Here is a 16343-nt window from a genome sequence, read left to right as displayed (position 1 = left end):
TGTGTGTGTGTGTGTGTGTGTGTGTGTAATGTGTTCTCATTAGCATTTAATATTAGATTTTCTATCAATATAAATATCTTGTGTAGATTGAGAAAACAAAACAAAGTAAGAGGATTTAGGCCTATGATTTAATATTGTAACCACAGGAGCTAGTCTTCCGGATTGTGGAAAGACAACAGCATAAATAAGCCGTAACTGGTAATTTTTTATTTTCTATAAATAGAAAGATCTTATCAGATTTATGTTCAAAAGAAAAGTAGCCGAATACGGGTATTTCCGATTGTCTATAAATAAAATTCGCAAAGTCCGAGGAAGGTTGTGATATATATAAGTTTTACATACTGGTTGTGAACATGACATTGTATTGTGTCAATTAACGTTAAAGAATCATTTCAGGATGGACCACATTCCCCGTGTATCAGAAGTCCTGTTTGTGGGTGGGTGTCGTAAGATAGGGACACCGACAGAAGTGATCTTCAGAAGGGATATATGGGACACGGTGGAGATGATACGGAAACCGTCACAGTTATATAAAGGAATGAGACGGATGCTAAGTGGTAGTTATAGGGAGGCTTTCCGGTTTAAATCATCTGACTTGTATTTCATGCTCTAGTACTCTGATCATAAGGTGACATGTGAGATGTCTCAGTATATATATATATATAGTTAAATCTATAATGTGTAACTAAGCAATGTCATAACTCTTGAAAATTGAAAATGAAACCGGTTGAGTTATTGTCGGCGTTCTAATTTTTCTTTATCAAATATATATATTATATATATGTAAAACTTATACGGTACCAATTTTGATGCACCAGATGCGCATTTCGACAAATAATGTCTCTTCAGTGATGCTCAACAGAATTGTTTGAAATCCGAAATAACTATGAAGTTTTAGAGCTAAATATAGCCAAAAACAGCGTGCCAGACAAGTGGAGCCAAATTCGTCCAAGGATAAGAGCTATGCATGAGGGAGATAATCCTTAATTTTGAAATGAATTTCGAAATTTTGTAACAGCAATTAAATATACATCTGTATTTTCAAGCTAGTAAAGAAGTACTTAGCTACTGGGCTGTAGAGATAGATATATCATCTGAATATATATATATATATATATATATATATATATATATATATATATAGGCGCAGATCCAGAAATGTGCACCATGAGATGAAGTTCTTTAAAGTATTTTTTCAGGCGGTGGGTTAAAGGGGACCTATACATTTCAGTTCGTGTGTATATATAGGGAGCGGTGGGGGGGTGGGGGTGGGGTGGGGGGGGGGGCTAGGTCGAGGTCCTCTCTCTGTCTCCGCGTCTGGGATAGTAATCATGTATCTGATATTGTTTATAAAATTCAATATTGCTAATAACACTATAATGCATAATAAATATGCTTTTGATGTGTCTTTCATTCATGAGTTTGCTTTAACATTTGAAGTAGTGCATTGTTTATTATTTGAATGAGCTTGGTAATGCTCTACAACTACAAATACATCACAGTCGTACTGAAACGTAGAATATTAATTATATTGTAACCTACAGTAACAATTTGTCTAGGCTTACATTCTACTGGTCATAGTGATATATATAAAATATGTTCTCTTTAGGATTTAATATTAGATTTTAATATCAATATAAATATCTTATGTAGATTGAAAACCCAAACCAAAAAAAATTAGGCCTATGATTTTACATTGTAACCACAGGGGCTTGTCTTCCGGATTGTGGAAAGATAACAGCATAAATATCTATAAATAGAAAGATCTTATCAGATTTATGTTCAAAAGAAAAGTAGCTGAATACGTGTTTTTCCGATTGTATATAGATAAAATTCGCAAAGTACGAGGAAGGATGTGATACATACTGGTTGTGAGCATGACATTGTATTGTGTCAATTAACGTTAAAGAATCGTTACAGGATGGACCACATTCCCCGTGTATCAGACGTCCTGTATGTGGGGGTGTGTCGTAAGATAGGGACACCGACAGAAGTGACCTTCAGAAGGGATATGCGGGACACGGAGGACATGATACGGAAACCTTCAGAGTTATATGAAGGAAGGAGAACGATGCTGAGTGGTAGTTATAGGGAGGGATTCAGATTTAAATCATCTGACATGGATTACATGGTATGGTACTCTGATCATAAGGTGATATGTGAGATGTCTCAGTCAACGTTTTATCATCCACCCAGAGATACACTGATCTATATGGAGACCTCTGATACTCCCCCGGGATTCGCCAAATTACAACTACTCACACCGTCAAATTACCGAATTGTCATGTCCTCACTACTGGAGAGAAACCATACTGAATACATTTCAAGTTCATTACTCAGGATGAGGTTCCATCAGTCAAGGAATGGAAGTAATCCAGCAAATGAAGGTGAAAACTTGCACGGTCCTTGTCACAACTACACTTATCGATCTATAGAGACTGATATCGCGCTGTGTTTCCATTCCCGTCATTGGCCCTTACCAGCCCTTCCCTGGGTTGATAGATGTTTGACTCGCGCATGGCCATCGCGTAGTGTACTGCAATCTATTATCGATGAAGGATGTCATCTTGTTCCTATTGCAAACAGACAGACAAATGAAAACTCAGACTTGGAGTGGAGAATTTCTTTTTCACAAGCAGAGCAAAAGCTAGTGTACTCTATGAACCATTGCCAGTTTCTCTGTTACGGAATTATGAAAATAATTCTGAAGGAAGTGATTTCTGACGAATTACTGTGTTCATATTTTATGAAAACAATATTATTTTGGAGAATTCAAGAGCGTTCTTCAACTCCATGGTTACCATCAACATTAATTCAACATGTGTGGTTTTGTTTCAAATCCTTAATGCAGTGTGTATATACCGGTTACCTTCCAAATTTCTTTATTCCGGAGAACAACATGTTTGCAGGAAAAGTTGTCGGGGCGCAACAAATATCCCTGTATCAAAAGTTAGAAAGATTTTACAAAATGGGCGTCGCCTTCTTGTTACATAGTCCCACTCTCAGAGAGATTCTGATCCCGGCCGTCTCCAATCCATACTTTGTAATGCAGACAGGAGAAAGCTACCTCAAGTCAGAAATATATATTGATATTGCTTCTTATTGTGAAAACGCTAGTTCTAGAGGAATGGTCTATGCATCATCGGATTTCCTTTCAAACATGATGCATTTAAATGTAATAGATCAGTTATTCTCAACCTGTCAGAATGTTATATACCATGATAGGTTGATAAATGTGCTTGTATCAACTTCCATGTCACTAAAAGCACAGTGTTTGTTTGTGTCTAAGAAAAAGAGATACACCATTGAGAGGTCAATGATTCACATGTTAGGTCTAGTTTCAAAGTTAGGCTGTGTATCTGATGGTTTATATTTAGCGTTATATTTGTATGATACCGGTAGATATCAAACAGCGTTAACTGTCACAGATACAGTGAAGCAGAGACTCTCACAGCCACATATCATGTATCACGATAGAGTAGACATACAAAGATACAGTGAGGTGGTAGGTGGTCAGTCTTTGTTAACTAAATATAGGAAGGCTTGGGCAAGAAATATTGTGTTCTTTAAAGACTTTACCTTTACTATTGAAGAATTAAGGTTGGAACAAGAAGTCAGTAACATGAACGGAATGCCAAATTTACATTTACCTCCCTTTGTGACCGTGTACATGTTATCTGTCCTATGTCACTACAGACTAGGTGACAGGTCACAATATATACAGGCACTGACAGACCTACACACCCTACTGCTCTATGATGATGGGAGTTACGTACCTTTGCTCAATAGAGACTTGGCCTGGCAGATACTGGGGATCTGTCAACATGTTGTGGGGGACTTACACGGGGCGTTACAGTCTTATCAAGAGTCACTTAGACAGGAACCAAAGAACAAAATACAGATAGCCACGGGAACTAGAATTGATTTGGTGAAATCACAATTAAGGGTGCATAGTACTAGTATAATTACGTAGAACATTTATAACGAGTGTAAATCACATCAAACACGTTTCAGCTCAGTATCTTTTAATTTACTTGCACGTACCGTATAAGTGGATTGTTTTTAGCGAGACACAAATTTAACGCCCCCCCCCCCCCATTAAAATGGGTATATATATTTATCAACAGCTAATTTTAGTGACTTTATAATTCCAGGAAAGGTCACTATTGCTTCCGATATGGAATAAATTGTTTGCGAAATTCTAATTTAACAGCCTCATCACTCTCGCTATTAAGGCCAAAACTAAATCATCGCTAAAAATTCTGCTGATGCGGTATTTTATATAGATTTAGTGTGTACAAGGTAGGGATTTTATTTTGAATAGTGAAATTTCAAATTTTTAGTTTTGTAGTTTTATTTGTATCTCATCGTACATTTAATGATGTAGACCTCGGATTCTGTTGCTGTAGAGAAAATCGCGTGTGATACCGGACAATGTCGTTTCTTATTACTTACAGATCTATATAAATTATGTGTCCAGGGGTCCGTGTTTGTCCAACTATCTATTTTGTATTGCTTATAGGAGTACGTTGTATGAGATTGATCACTGTTCGTTACCTTTCATATATATATATATATATATATATATATATATATATATATATATATATATAATCATACCTTTAATTTTCTTTCTAAATATGTACTTCTTGTTTCCCTCCCACTGCAAACAGCTTTGAATGTATTTCTATGTATATAAATATGACGTAATTTACACGAATAAAGGAATTTTCTTTCAATTTGCTATTAGTTATCTGTGTTCTAGGGTTTAATTTCCGATGTTTTGAAAATAAGAAATTAACGAATTAAATGTGATTTTTTTCCCTCTACTAGGCCTCCAAAATGGAGAATTGTGCTTTTGCTCCATTGAAAAAAAAAGAAAAAGACCGATAAATGAATTACAGTAAAGTTTAAAATAAAACCACCCAATATATGCCACGTTAATGTTATACTTTCGTTCTTGAATTACATGCATAAGAAAATCATGCTGCAGGCGTACATGAACAGGGTCCCTACCTCCGCTCCTCCACATGTTTACAACGGCCATTTTCTGTTACTTGTACCGTGAATTTCCTTTACAAAATAAGATACAATAGCGAATTATCCCTCTGTTCCAAAACAACTGTTTTATAACAGTGGTGACAGGTAGTGAAAATGGAAGAATGTAAAGATTGAAATGACAAATTGAAGCCATTTACATAGCAGAAACGAAGCCTCCAATTGGAATTTTGAACTTTTTTTATTTCCTTACATCAAATTTTAAAGACAGCTACCCCTCCCCCAGTTTGAAAGATGATGGTATGTGTGTGATACACCAGTATATGATAATTAGGGACTGACGCAGAGATGGGATCGTATCATTTTATCTAAAGAATTTACTCTGTGACTACCTTCACTACGATCGTGTTTTGAAGGTCATATAGTCGCGACATGTGCCATTTTACATGTGATTTTTGACACTTTAAGAATATGCTGGATGGTGATCTTTAAGATGAACGCCACGAAAAAGGGCTTTCAAAAATATTTATTGAAAACATTACTGTTCAAATCATTTGAGTTTCGTCATTTTTGAAATAGAATATTTTATTTTGTTTTCAAATATGTTTAAACGGATGCCTGTATACTGTGAAATATGAAATGACGGAGAGTGTCCGCCTCAATTTCTAGTTCAGGTACATGTACATCATAAATATCGTAAGTTTATACGATCAGCGCGCTACACCTTGTAAACTAGAGTAGATGTTATCTAACAAAATACACTTTTTCAAAGATCTCGCTTTACCTAATAAAATAGACTTTTGAAATCTTATCTAGAGAAGCCCTAACCCTAAATGATAAAGAAGGAACCTCAGAAAATGGCATGTCAGGGGTGGCCAGTTGTCCGGTTGTTATTCAATTGATCGATTATACAGCGATCAGTTTTGTCGTTTGATTATCTATAAAATCATATAAAACATTTCTCTGTTTATCGGATACACTTACACTTATGTTTTGAAAAATAAAAAACCAAATATGCACTCTAAAACTCGTGACCCCTCGCAAAATCCTGATGTTTTGATCATGACTTAAGATCAAACCTAGAGTACATCCGGAAGACTATAATAACAAGTCTTCATAAAGAGAAAATGTCTTGTTATTTCCATTTTTATCCAAATCACATTAACACAGGTGTTTGCCGATTGATAATAATGACGTTGATTTGGGAAGTTAGCGACACGGTCAAAATTGCTGTGATAAATGAAAGTGCAGACGGTTTTGAAATTTTTAGTCACCTGGAGGTATCACGGACTTCAGTTTATTAATTGGGGTAAATAAAATCATTTTAGAAATGATATATAATGCTACACATTCTATGTAATGGTATGTTGCCATGCTCAAACATTCGTCTTAGTCGTATAGTGCCAGGACCCAGCTAAAAGTCGACCATAACATAATAGGCATTTTCCCAAATTCATAAAGTATTGTGCGAATATATTTGAAAGATTTTTATATTACGTTTTTGAGACGTCAATAAATCAGCGATAGAAAGCCTAAACTCTGTGTAGATTTTAATGCGCCGTAAATCGAAGGATTTTATAAGGGGTGGATCTGCAGCTCTCTAGTGTGTCCCAATATCTTTCCATAGAGTTACGGTTCTGGATTTACAGTGTGTTATGTCATTATACAATTCCGTAGTTTGAATTTTTCCAAGAGTGTAGTGTTTATAGCCTCATATCTACATTTTCGTAAATTAGCATATTTCATTATGGAACTAAACAATGAGTTTATTTTTATTATCGGTACATGTATTATATAGTAAAATAGAGGCATTCAAAATATTTACATGAAGGCGTTTCGGCAAACAAATTTCCATTCATAGGATTTGCTGATCTTAGAATAGGGAAAGGTAATTCAATCGAGTAAATGGCAGACTGAATAGAGTCTAGATCTATGCTTCTAGTTGTAAAGTTAGTCTCGCCACAGTTGTAATCAGATGCAATTAGATGATCTGGAATCCAGAGAACGTAGTTCGGCCATCACGGCCATCACTGCGCATTGAACCATGACCGTCCCAAGGTCCAACGACAATCTGTATTTTGTCCTTTTCTTTTACACTCAACAAAACAAAGCCAGTGCCAGCACCTGCATCATACTCTGTTTCAGTATCAGCAACAATCCATCCTTTCGCAATACCGTTTTGTTTTAATACCCCAACCATTTCGCCATAATCTCCAGAGGTTCCAGCAACATGCATACTAGCTGCAAGCAAGGTCTATGTGAACACATATAAACCGGAAGTTGGAGCAGTGAATATTCCGGTTGTGTTGTCGTATCCGTTTCCAAAGTTTGTCTCCACTGAATCAAAGATGAGTGGTTGACCTGCTCGAGGGGATTTGAATTTTTTTTTAGAAAAATAGGCATAAAAACCGATAGGTGTTCTCTTGTCCGTATATTGCGGGTCCTGTGTGCAGTCTGAAAACGGGAAATTATATTTACTGTTCATTGATTTACAATTTCCTGAAAAATAATCATAAATTTTGTACAGTGTAATGTGGAATTGTCTTATCAGTGAATAATAGAATGAATTAAGAATCGCATTTTGTTCTATTGCGATATTTGCTTCAGTGTACTGTTTTAAAAATATCTAACTTCATTAAAAAGTAATGATTTAAAGTTTACAAATCAATTTTGTTTGCGAAATAAGAAGTTTTATAACATTTTTATTAATTAAGATATCAATGTTACTTACTCTCCTTCACGACTTTTGACGAAAGGTTGCCAACTTCCATCCTAAGATCCAAGTTTTCCGTTTTCAGACGGTCGACCTCCTTTTTCAAAGTCTGGACATCATTCATAACTTGTACAACATTTTGCACGAGTTGCACTTTTTGAGCCAATTCTTGGTTCAAAAGGACTTCCTTTAAGTAATCTATTTTGTTACTACTAGTATGTAAATCCGTGATATTTTTTATAACGATATCTGCCTTTCCGTGCCATTGTACACTCATGGCTAGCGTTGTTGCAAACACGGATACAAGCAAATAAAAGAAAAGCATGATCTTCTTTTCTGCGTAAACAGTCTTTGACTCAGTTCAACCCCGCTTACATCACTTTATATATATATATATATATATATATATATATATATATATATATGCGATTGTATTTCTAAATGACGTAACTATCGTTTTGTTTTTCTTTAACAAATGCATCCGAAGTTGTAAACACCCTAGCCTTGCAATCCTGTATTCCTATTACTTAATATTGTGGGGATAAGCGTCAGAGGGATCTCGGATTACTTAGTATCGTTGGATGCGTGTCCAAGCCCTCAACCGATAACCTTTATCGCTCTGCAAATGTTTTGAAAGTTAGTTTTTACACTGGATTAAGTGCAATAAGCTTGAAGATTGTTTTTCTGCATTTTCGCTTTTATCTATTGTTAATAGAGCACAAAATAAGGTAAGTGTTGATATGCTTCACGATGCAAGAATGGAAAACAAAAAATGAGGCTTTATAGTGATAAGGTTGGAGATAATTTTCCGTATCTTAACTTTTTTGTTGTTGTATTAACTGAATACAAATAGGAGATTGAAAATATCCGACACGATTTTGTTCGGTTTTGACATTTGTGTGAACTCTTCGTGCCTTAAAATATGAAAAGAGCTGAATACATACTGCAAAGGTATTTCATTTGACAAAATCAAACCTCTGTGCATTATGGACAGAAAGAAATGCATGAAAAACAAATTGTTTAGGTGAAAAAGTCTTTTTTCTGAAATCGAAATGAAGTCTTATTTATTGATGATAAGATGATCTTTCTTGAACATGAAAGAAGTATTTTTGTACGAAAGCCCATTGAGCTCATTTTCGTAGCTGAACAAGTTTTTGAGTCAGCTCGGGAAGCGAGGTGCTCCTTGCAGTCAGTAGCGTCTTCTAAAAGCGGATTTTAGCAGCTTACAAATTTTCCTGTTTATTCTTACACCGAGAGCAAATAAATCCCGCGCATAAAGATCTTCAAAAATGTTATTTCCTTTTTTTTGAACAGCTTCATTGTTTTGAAGATATACCATATGTTGACGTTTTTATAACAATGTAATTTAAATGAGTCCCCTCAATACGTTTAAAGAAACTATATATTGTGCGCATGAATACATGAGGTAAGCAAATTAAGTGTCACAGGCAATTGTACTTGTTTATTGAATATGTGACATGTGCACAGATATATCAACTACAAATGATAGATTCATCCGTAAATATGAAACAAATAGTGTAAGTAAATATTTTATAGTAAAGAAAGTAAATATCTCGCTTTCTGAGGTTGAAAAGCATGGTAAATATTTGAAAATGCTATGGGTCTGTTACGACCGATTTATACTCCCTATCGAGACCTCATCGAAAGTGTGTAAAAGCCTAAACCATTTGACTATTTCTGCGGGAATCTACTGCGGTGAGACAGACAACACGCGTACATTTTGTAAATATCACAGTTCGACTAAGCCGCATTCTTGTCGCTATACGTGCTATAAAGCGCTCATCTTCACCGAATTATGTTATTTTCAGTAAAGCACGAGATTTTGTAGCAATAAAGTTTTAACAGAGTGGATAATTTCTTTGTTTAAACTTAAAAAATTATCGAACGAGTGTTCCATGTATTGTAATTTAGCTACGAAAAATGCTGTACCTAGGTGGAATATAACGACCTCATTGGTAATTATAAGCATCATAATGATCAAAGCCAATGATTTGATCGATCTGTAATAAATGCAGAATTCAAACATAACAATCCGAAATTTTGCCGTATTTAGATGGGTAAAGTACATCAGTCGTTTACTGCAAATGGAAAGTTAAAAGAAATTGCATATTCTCAAATCCATGGAAATCGTGCAAAATGCAGAAAGTCACAGAGAGAAAGATCTGACATAATCAAGTGCGTGTCACGGTATCGTAATATTATGACAGTTTAAAAAAATGTACGATGATGAATTTTAATCTATTTATTTCATAATGATTAATTACAGGATGTAAGCAATATCCGTATTATATTGAGTTAAATGCGGGTGTAATAAATATAGTTATGCATTATTCCGATTGTATTTTTAAGGGTGAAAATATGGAAGCCTACTAACGTCATTGTAACAGTCAGTATTTCATTCTTTACACAGAGTTCCGTGTGGTACTCTCACTATACATTCCCTTATCAGACTTCAGCGTGGTACTCACACTACACATTCTCTACCCAGAGTTCCATGCGCAACTCGCAATATGAAGCTTGTGGAAACGCCCCCTCTGGAGGAGAGAATGTTAGTATTTACGTTTTCTGAAGTACGGAAACCAATTTAGTCATATTTCTAAATTCGTGTGACTATATTTGAGATTCAGTGAACAATTACTTATACCCCCTTTCAAAGAAGAAAGGAGGGGTATTACTTGCAATATCGATCGGTTGACCACATCTTCGCTCAATATCCTGAGAATCATTCTATTGAGATAGTAATGATATTCCATATACGTTGATTGGTTATGAGTAGAAGAGGACCCAACGTGACTTTCAGGTCAAAGGGTCAAGGGTCAATCCACTCTGGACATGGGAATATACTTCATTCAATATCTTAATGACCCTCTGGTCGACAGACATCAGACTAGGAACACTGGCACTTCCGAAGAAGCAGATGACTCCTATTGATTTTGAGGTCACTTGGTTAAAGGTCAAGGGGCAAATTGGACATAGGAATATATTGTTCACTTAATATCTTGAGACCCTTTAATTGGCAGACATCAAACTTGGAACACAGGTACATCATAAGTAGTGGATTATCCCTATTGATTTTGAGGTCACATGGTCCAAGGTCAACAGGCACACTGTACATAGGAATATACTATCTGCTCAATATCTTGAGAACCCTTTGCTTGACAGACATCAAACTTGGATTGCTGGTAAATCTTAAGGAGTAAATGACCCCTATTAAGTTTCGGTTCACTTGGTCAAAGGTTAAGGGTCAAACTGGACATAGTAATACATGTACATATTGTCTCCTATTTTTCAAGAATCAGTTGCTTGATTGACAACAAACGTAGTACACTGGTATATCCTAAGGAGTAGATAACCCCTATTTATTTTTAGGTCGCATGATCAGTCCACTCTGGACATAAGAGATTGTCCACTCAATATCGTGAATTATCTGCCACTATTATCAATTAAATGATTCATATACATAGCCCCTTTTCAATTTTGCACCATGGCGAATAAATGTTTGACAAACTGTTCTTAATTTCTTTTTTGTTTTGATAGTAGCTTTATGTGTAGTTGCTGAATAAACTCTAGAAATATAAAACTGAGAGTCAGTATAGTAAATCCTGGTAAAAGAAGCGTGCACACACGCACACATACATACACGATGTTCTTCTTCCTAGATTACTACTATGTTGCTACTTGACGATTACCTGCTCCAGTTCACAATGAAGTGCAAGTCGACTCTCAGAATCTTCGGCCTTTGATTTTTCTACTTGCAGTCAACGGCGTCTTTTAATTAAAGTTATGTAAATTTTCAGAGGCTCACAAACTTCCTGTTTTTTTCTTACTCCGATAGCAAATAAATCCCGCGCACAAAGATCTTTAAAAAATTCATTTGCTTTTTTGAACAGCTTCATAAAGTTTTGAAGACCTACCATACATGTATGTTGACATTCTTATAACAATGTTGTTTAAATGAGTCCCCTCAATACGTTTAAAGAAACTATATACAGTGCGCATGAATACATGATGTAAGCAAATTAAGTTAATAAGTGTCACAGGCGATTGTAATTTTTTTTAAACATGCGACGTGTGTTTAAACATATTAACTACAAAAATAGATTTGTAAACATGAAACAAATAACTTGTTAGTAAATATTTTATAGTAAATGGAGTTAATATCTCGCTTTCTTAGGTTGGGAAAGAATAGTAAATATTTGAAAATGGTATTGGTCTATTACGACCGATCCTACTCCCCGTCGAGGCCTCATCGAAAGTGTGTCAAAGCCTAAACCATAAACCATGTGACCATTTCTGAGGGAATCTACTGGGGTGAGACGAGGAATGCACATTCATTCTGTTATGTTTTCATTTTCAGACTATTATATAGATAATCACATTTACCGTATTTTGCCTAATGTATTTAAAATGCACCTCCTTTTGAGATCTGTAAATTGAGGAAATACCATAGTTCGTGTGTACAATCGCATTTAACTTCACGAGAAATCTTTGTGGAAATGATGCAGGTTCTCAAAAAAGCACGCAGAAGAATTTGTATACAGTACAGCAATTGCTTTTTAAAGAAAACGGCAATATTGTCCTTATACACACTACATAGCAGTATTTTCGGGGAAATAATGTTAATTTCAGCAAAGCACATACTAGAGTTTGTAGCAATAAAGTTTTAACATACTCGATATTTTCTTTGTTAAAATTTCATATCAATTAAATAGTCAATACGAGCGTTCAATGTGTTGTAATCAAAACATCACCAAAGCTTCGAAAAATGACGTACCAAGATGCGATATAACGAACCCTCTCGGTAATTATAAACATATCAATAATCAAAGCCAGTAATTTAATTGTTACTAAATGAAGAATTCAAACATAACTCTCTAAAATTCCGTCGTATTAACGGCAAACTGACAACTCAACTGTATGACAAACGGGATGATTTCAGCTGCTCCATCGTCAACTTCCCATATTTAAGAAGCAATATTCCATTATCACCTGCCTATGGTGTTAATATATCTCAACTGATTCGATATGAAAGAGCTTGTTATGCGTATAGTCAGTTTTTAAATCGAGGTAAGCTATTGACAAACAAGTTGATGGTGCAGGGGTTTCAACAGTCTCGATTGAAGTCAGCATTTCGCAAATTCTATGGTCGTTATAACGATCTACTTCGTCAATACAACCTATCATTGGGTCAAATGCTGTCTGACGTATTTCATACTGATTGTTAAGCCGTTCTTGGCACACTAATTTTGACTGCGGATAACTCCGTTTACCTGATCAGGATATAGGGCTCACGGCGGGTGTGACCGGTCAACAGGTGATGCTTACTCCTCCTAGGCACCTTATCCCACCTCTGGTGTGTCCAGGGGTCCGTGTTTGCTCAACTTCTATTTTGTATTGCTTATAGGAGTTATAAGATTAATCACTGTTCGTTATCTTCACCTTGCATTTAGATGAGTAATTACATCAGTCGTTTACTGCAAAAGGAAAGTTAAAATACAAAAGTAATCGCATGTTCCCAGACCCATGAAAAACGTGCAACATGAAGAAATCTGACAAAATCAAGCGATAAAGGACGTGTACACAAAACATGTGCTAGTCACGGTATCATAATATCAGGGCAGTTTTGAAAATTGCATGATGATAAATTTTAATTGTATGTTTCATAATAATTAGATACAGGATGTAAGCATAGAATTTTCTACAATATTGCGCTTTAAAATAGGTAAACAACGCGAAAAATTAAGTGCACATTGCATTGACTATAATAAAATGAATCACAAACCTTTAGTGATACATACAGTTCATGTAATATGTGACCCTTCTCATAAAAAATAATAATAAATTGCGTATTATATTCGGTTAAATACGAGTGTAAATTAATAAGCATACTGCATTATTCTGATTATAATTATGGATGCCCATAAATGTAGCTGTAATAGTCAGTATTTATGTTTTTCTGAAGTACGGAAACCCATTTCAGTCACATTTCTAAATTCATGTGACTGTACATGAAATTCTGTAAATAATTACTTATGCCCCCTTTGAAAGAAGAAGGGGGGGGGGGTGGTGATTGCTTTGCACTTGTCGGTCGGCAGATCACATGTTCGTTCAATATCTTGGGAACCATTCACTTGATCGTTATGATTGGTTGGTTATGAGAAGAGGGCCCCTGTTGATTTTGGGGTCAAAAGGTGAGGAGTCAGTCCATTTTGGACATAGGAATATACTGTCGGCTCAATATCTTAAGGAATCTTTGCTTGACAAACATCAAACTTGGTACACTCGTACATCCTAAGGAGTAGATGACCCCTAATAATTCTTAGGTCACATGCGTAAAGGTCATGGGTCAAAATGGACATAGGAATATACTGTCCACTCAATATCTCGAGAACTCTCTGCTTGACAATCATCAAACTTGGAACACTCGTACATCGTAAGAAGTAGATGACCCCTTTTGATTTTGAGGTCACATGGAGAAAGATCAAGGGTCAAACTGGACATGGTAATATTTTCTCTCCTATATTTCAAGAATCAGTCGCTTGATTGACACCAAACTTGGTACACTGGTACATCCTATGGAATACTCATACTCACCTATTCATTTTAGGTCACATGGTCATAGGCAAAGGGTCAGTCCATTCTGGACATAGGAAGATATTTTCCGCTCAACATCTTGAATTGGTTTGGCGCTTTCATCAATTAAATGATGCATGTGTATAACCCTTTTCAATTCTGCACCACGTAGGAGGGGGTGGTGTTGTATGTTTGTATTGTTTGACAAACATTTCTTGATTTCTTTATTGTTTTGATGATAGCATTTTACAACCAGTTGCTTAATAAACTCTCAAAATATACACTGAGAGCCAGTACAGTAAAACAGCGATGTTTATTGCAGATGTCAACTGTATAGTCATTGTAACATTGACTAAAGTTTACGCTCAAGGAATTGATTTGCTAAAGTGTTTTGTTGGATGGTATCTTCTTAGAGCCATTGTGGTGCTTATCTGAAAGTTAAAGTACTATATGACTACATTATGATTTTCCTACAATTCTTAGCATTTGTACATCATAGATTGTTTAGCACAATCATGAATTAGCAATGACTCTTTACATCCATGTTGAATATGTAATCTAAATGGCAGGGGTCATGACTTAGTCCAATTTAATCACTTTACACAGACATAATGCATTAAAGTATAAATCCTGCTAAAAGAAGCGTGCATATGCGAACTCACACACACGATGTTCGTCATCCTTGATCACTAATATCTAGCCCCTTAAAGATTACCTGTTCCAGTTGACAATGAAGTGCGAGTCAACTATCAGGCCCTTCAGGCCTTTGATTACTATTTTCCGTCATTTTTAATAAGGTGAAATCCATAAAATGACGCAAATTTTAAGGGTTTTTTGGGGAAAATGGAAGTTCTCCCAATAAAAGTAATTTAGTAAATCAAAAGATTCCGTCATTTATTCCTCCAAGAGTGCAAGAAATTAATGCTTATTTCATCGTTTACATTTTTCTAAAGAAGAGACCAAGATTTATCGTAAATTTGAAATTTTTAGGGTGGGGGCACCGTATTCTCCCCCCTTATATCCGCCACTGCAAATGGCTTACGTTTTAAGTTTATGTAACGTGTGTAATGCAGGGCGGATCTAGCAGACGGACCAAAACATTATCACCTCCAATTTAAAAAAAAATAACGCCTTTAGTTATTTCACAGATATTAATTGAAGTCATTTTATATCTTTATTTGAAACAATGACTACTAAGATATCTTTCAATGTAACAATAAAAAGTTAGTATTATTACAAAATACAACACCTCTGTATCAAAAGATTGATTGTATATTGTTTATCGTCTCTCGAGAGAATCTTTCACTCATATGCTGATATGGAGACGTTTTTGTTTCACCAGCATATGAACAATCTAGATGGAACATGACATTTATATATCCTTAGTTGTGATACAGAGTATATTATGATAAAGAGACATCAATTACCGACTTTTCAGGCATATTTTCAATATGCTGTTGAAGAATGTTTAGTCAACGCACCATGGAAGTTTTGGGGTCATACTAAACGTTGTATTTACAGGGATTTCCTACACCTCCCACTTTTTTCGTCATAGGGGGCCAGGGTTGAAAACTTGGCTTTGGTTCACCAGTAACGATTGCAGAAATATCTTCCCGAGCATCCATCACATATACCAAACCTCTTGGAACATGTCCACAGGGAAGACCTTCTATATCGCGTAATTTGAGACCCCTCTCTTCATCAGTTATAGCATTTTAAAAGTGTTCCGGAACATTTTCTGGAATCCAAACCACATTTGCGTTTCTTTTTCCTCTCTTAGTTTTTACCATTATTTTACAAATATATAATTCATATGTAGTAGTATTTATTGTCCATAATCTACCTGTACCTTCATAGCTAAATAGATTTAGAAACATTTTGTTTACCTTGTCATGATCTGTTTAAAATATGGTGTGTTTAATATAGTACCGGACATGCATGTAGATCTATGCATGGATCTTTCCAGTAATATTTCATATTTCAACTGTCAATCATTCTTTATACTCTTTTAAATTAATTCAACTAACATTTGAAATTT

General features: G+C 35.4%; 2 protein-coding genes across 3 annotated transcripts; one reads left to right on the top strand and one right to left on the bottom strand.

Annotated features, from left to right (window-relative positions):
- The first annotated feature begins 304 nt into the window (after window positions 1–304).
- On the top strand, window positions 305–4739 carry LOC130052531 (uncharacterized). Of its 2 annotated transcripts, XM_056157700.1 has the most exons (2): window positions 305–557; window positions 1921–4739. In XM_056157700.1, exon 2 carries the CDS (start codon window positions 1922–1924, stop codon window positions 3971–3973), a length of 2052 nt encoding a protein of 683 aa, XP_056013675.1. In that variant the 5' UTR covers window positions 305–557; window position 1921; the 3' UTR covers window positions 3974–4739. The 2 variants fall into 2 exon arrangements, with proteins under 2 accessions (XP_056013675.1, XP_056013674.1); XM_056157699.1 differs by lacking the exon at window positions 305–557 and having other exon boundaries at window positions 1314–4739.
- Window positions 4740–6743: 2004 nt separating this feature from the next.
- Window positions 6744–8114, bottom strand: LOC125673900 (uncharacterized). The gene is made up of 2 exons (XM_056157698.1): window positions 7730–8114; window positions 6744–7452 (listed from the first exon to the last, which is right to left on the bottom strand). Exons 1-2 carry the CDS (start codon window positions 8034–8036, stop codon window positions 7253–7255), a joined length of 507 nt encoding a protein of 168 aa, XP_056013673.1. The 5' UTR covers window positions 8037–8114; the 3' UTR covers window positions 6744–7252.
- Window positions 8115–16343: the final 8229 nt, after the last annotated feature.

Source organism: Ostrea edulis, chromosome 3, assembly GCF_947568905.1.
Source record: "Ostrea edulis chromosome 3, xbOstEdul1.1, whole genome shotgun sequence".
Lineage (NCBI taxonomy): Eukaryota > Metazoa > Mollusca > Bivalvia > Ostreida > Ostreidae > Ostrea > Ostrea edulis.
The sequence above is the reverse complement of the archived record's forward strand: the minus strand, read 5'-3'. Positions and strand labels throughout refer to the sequence as shown.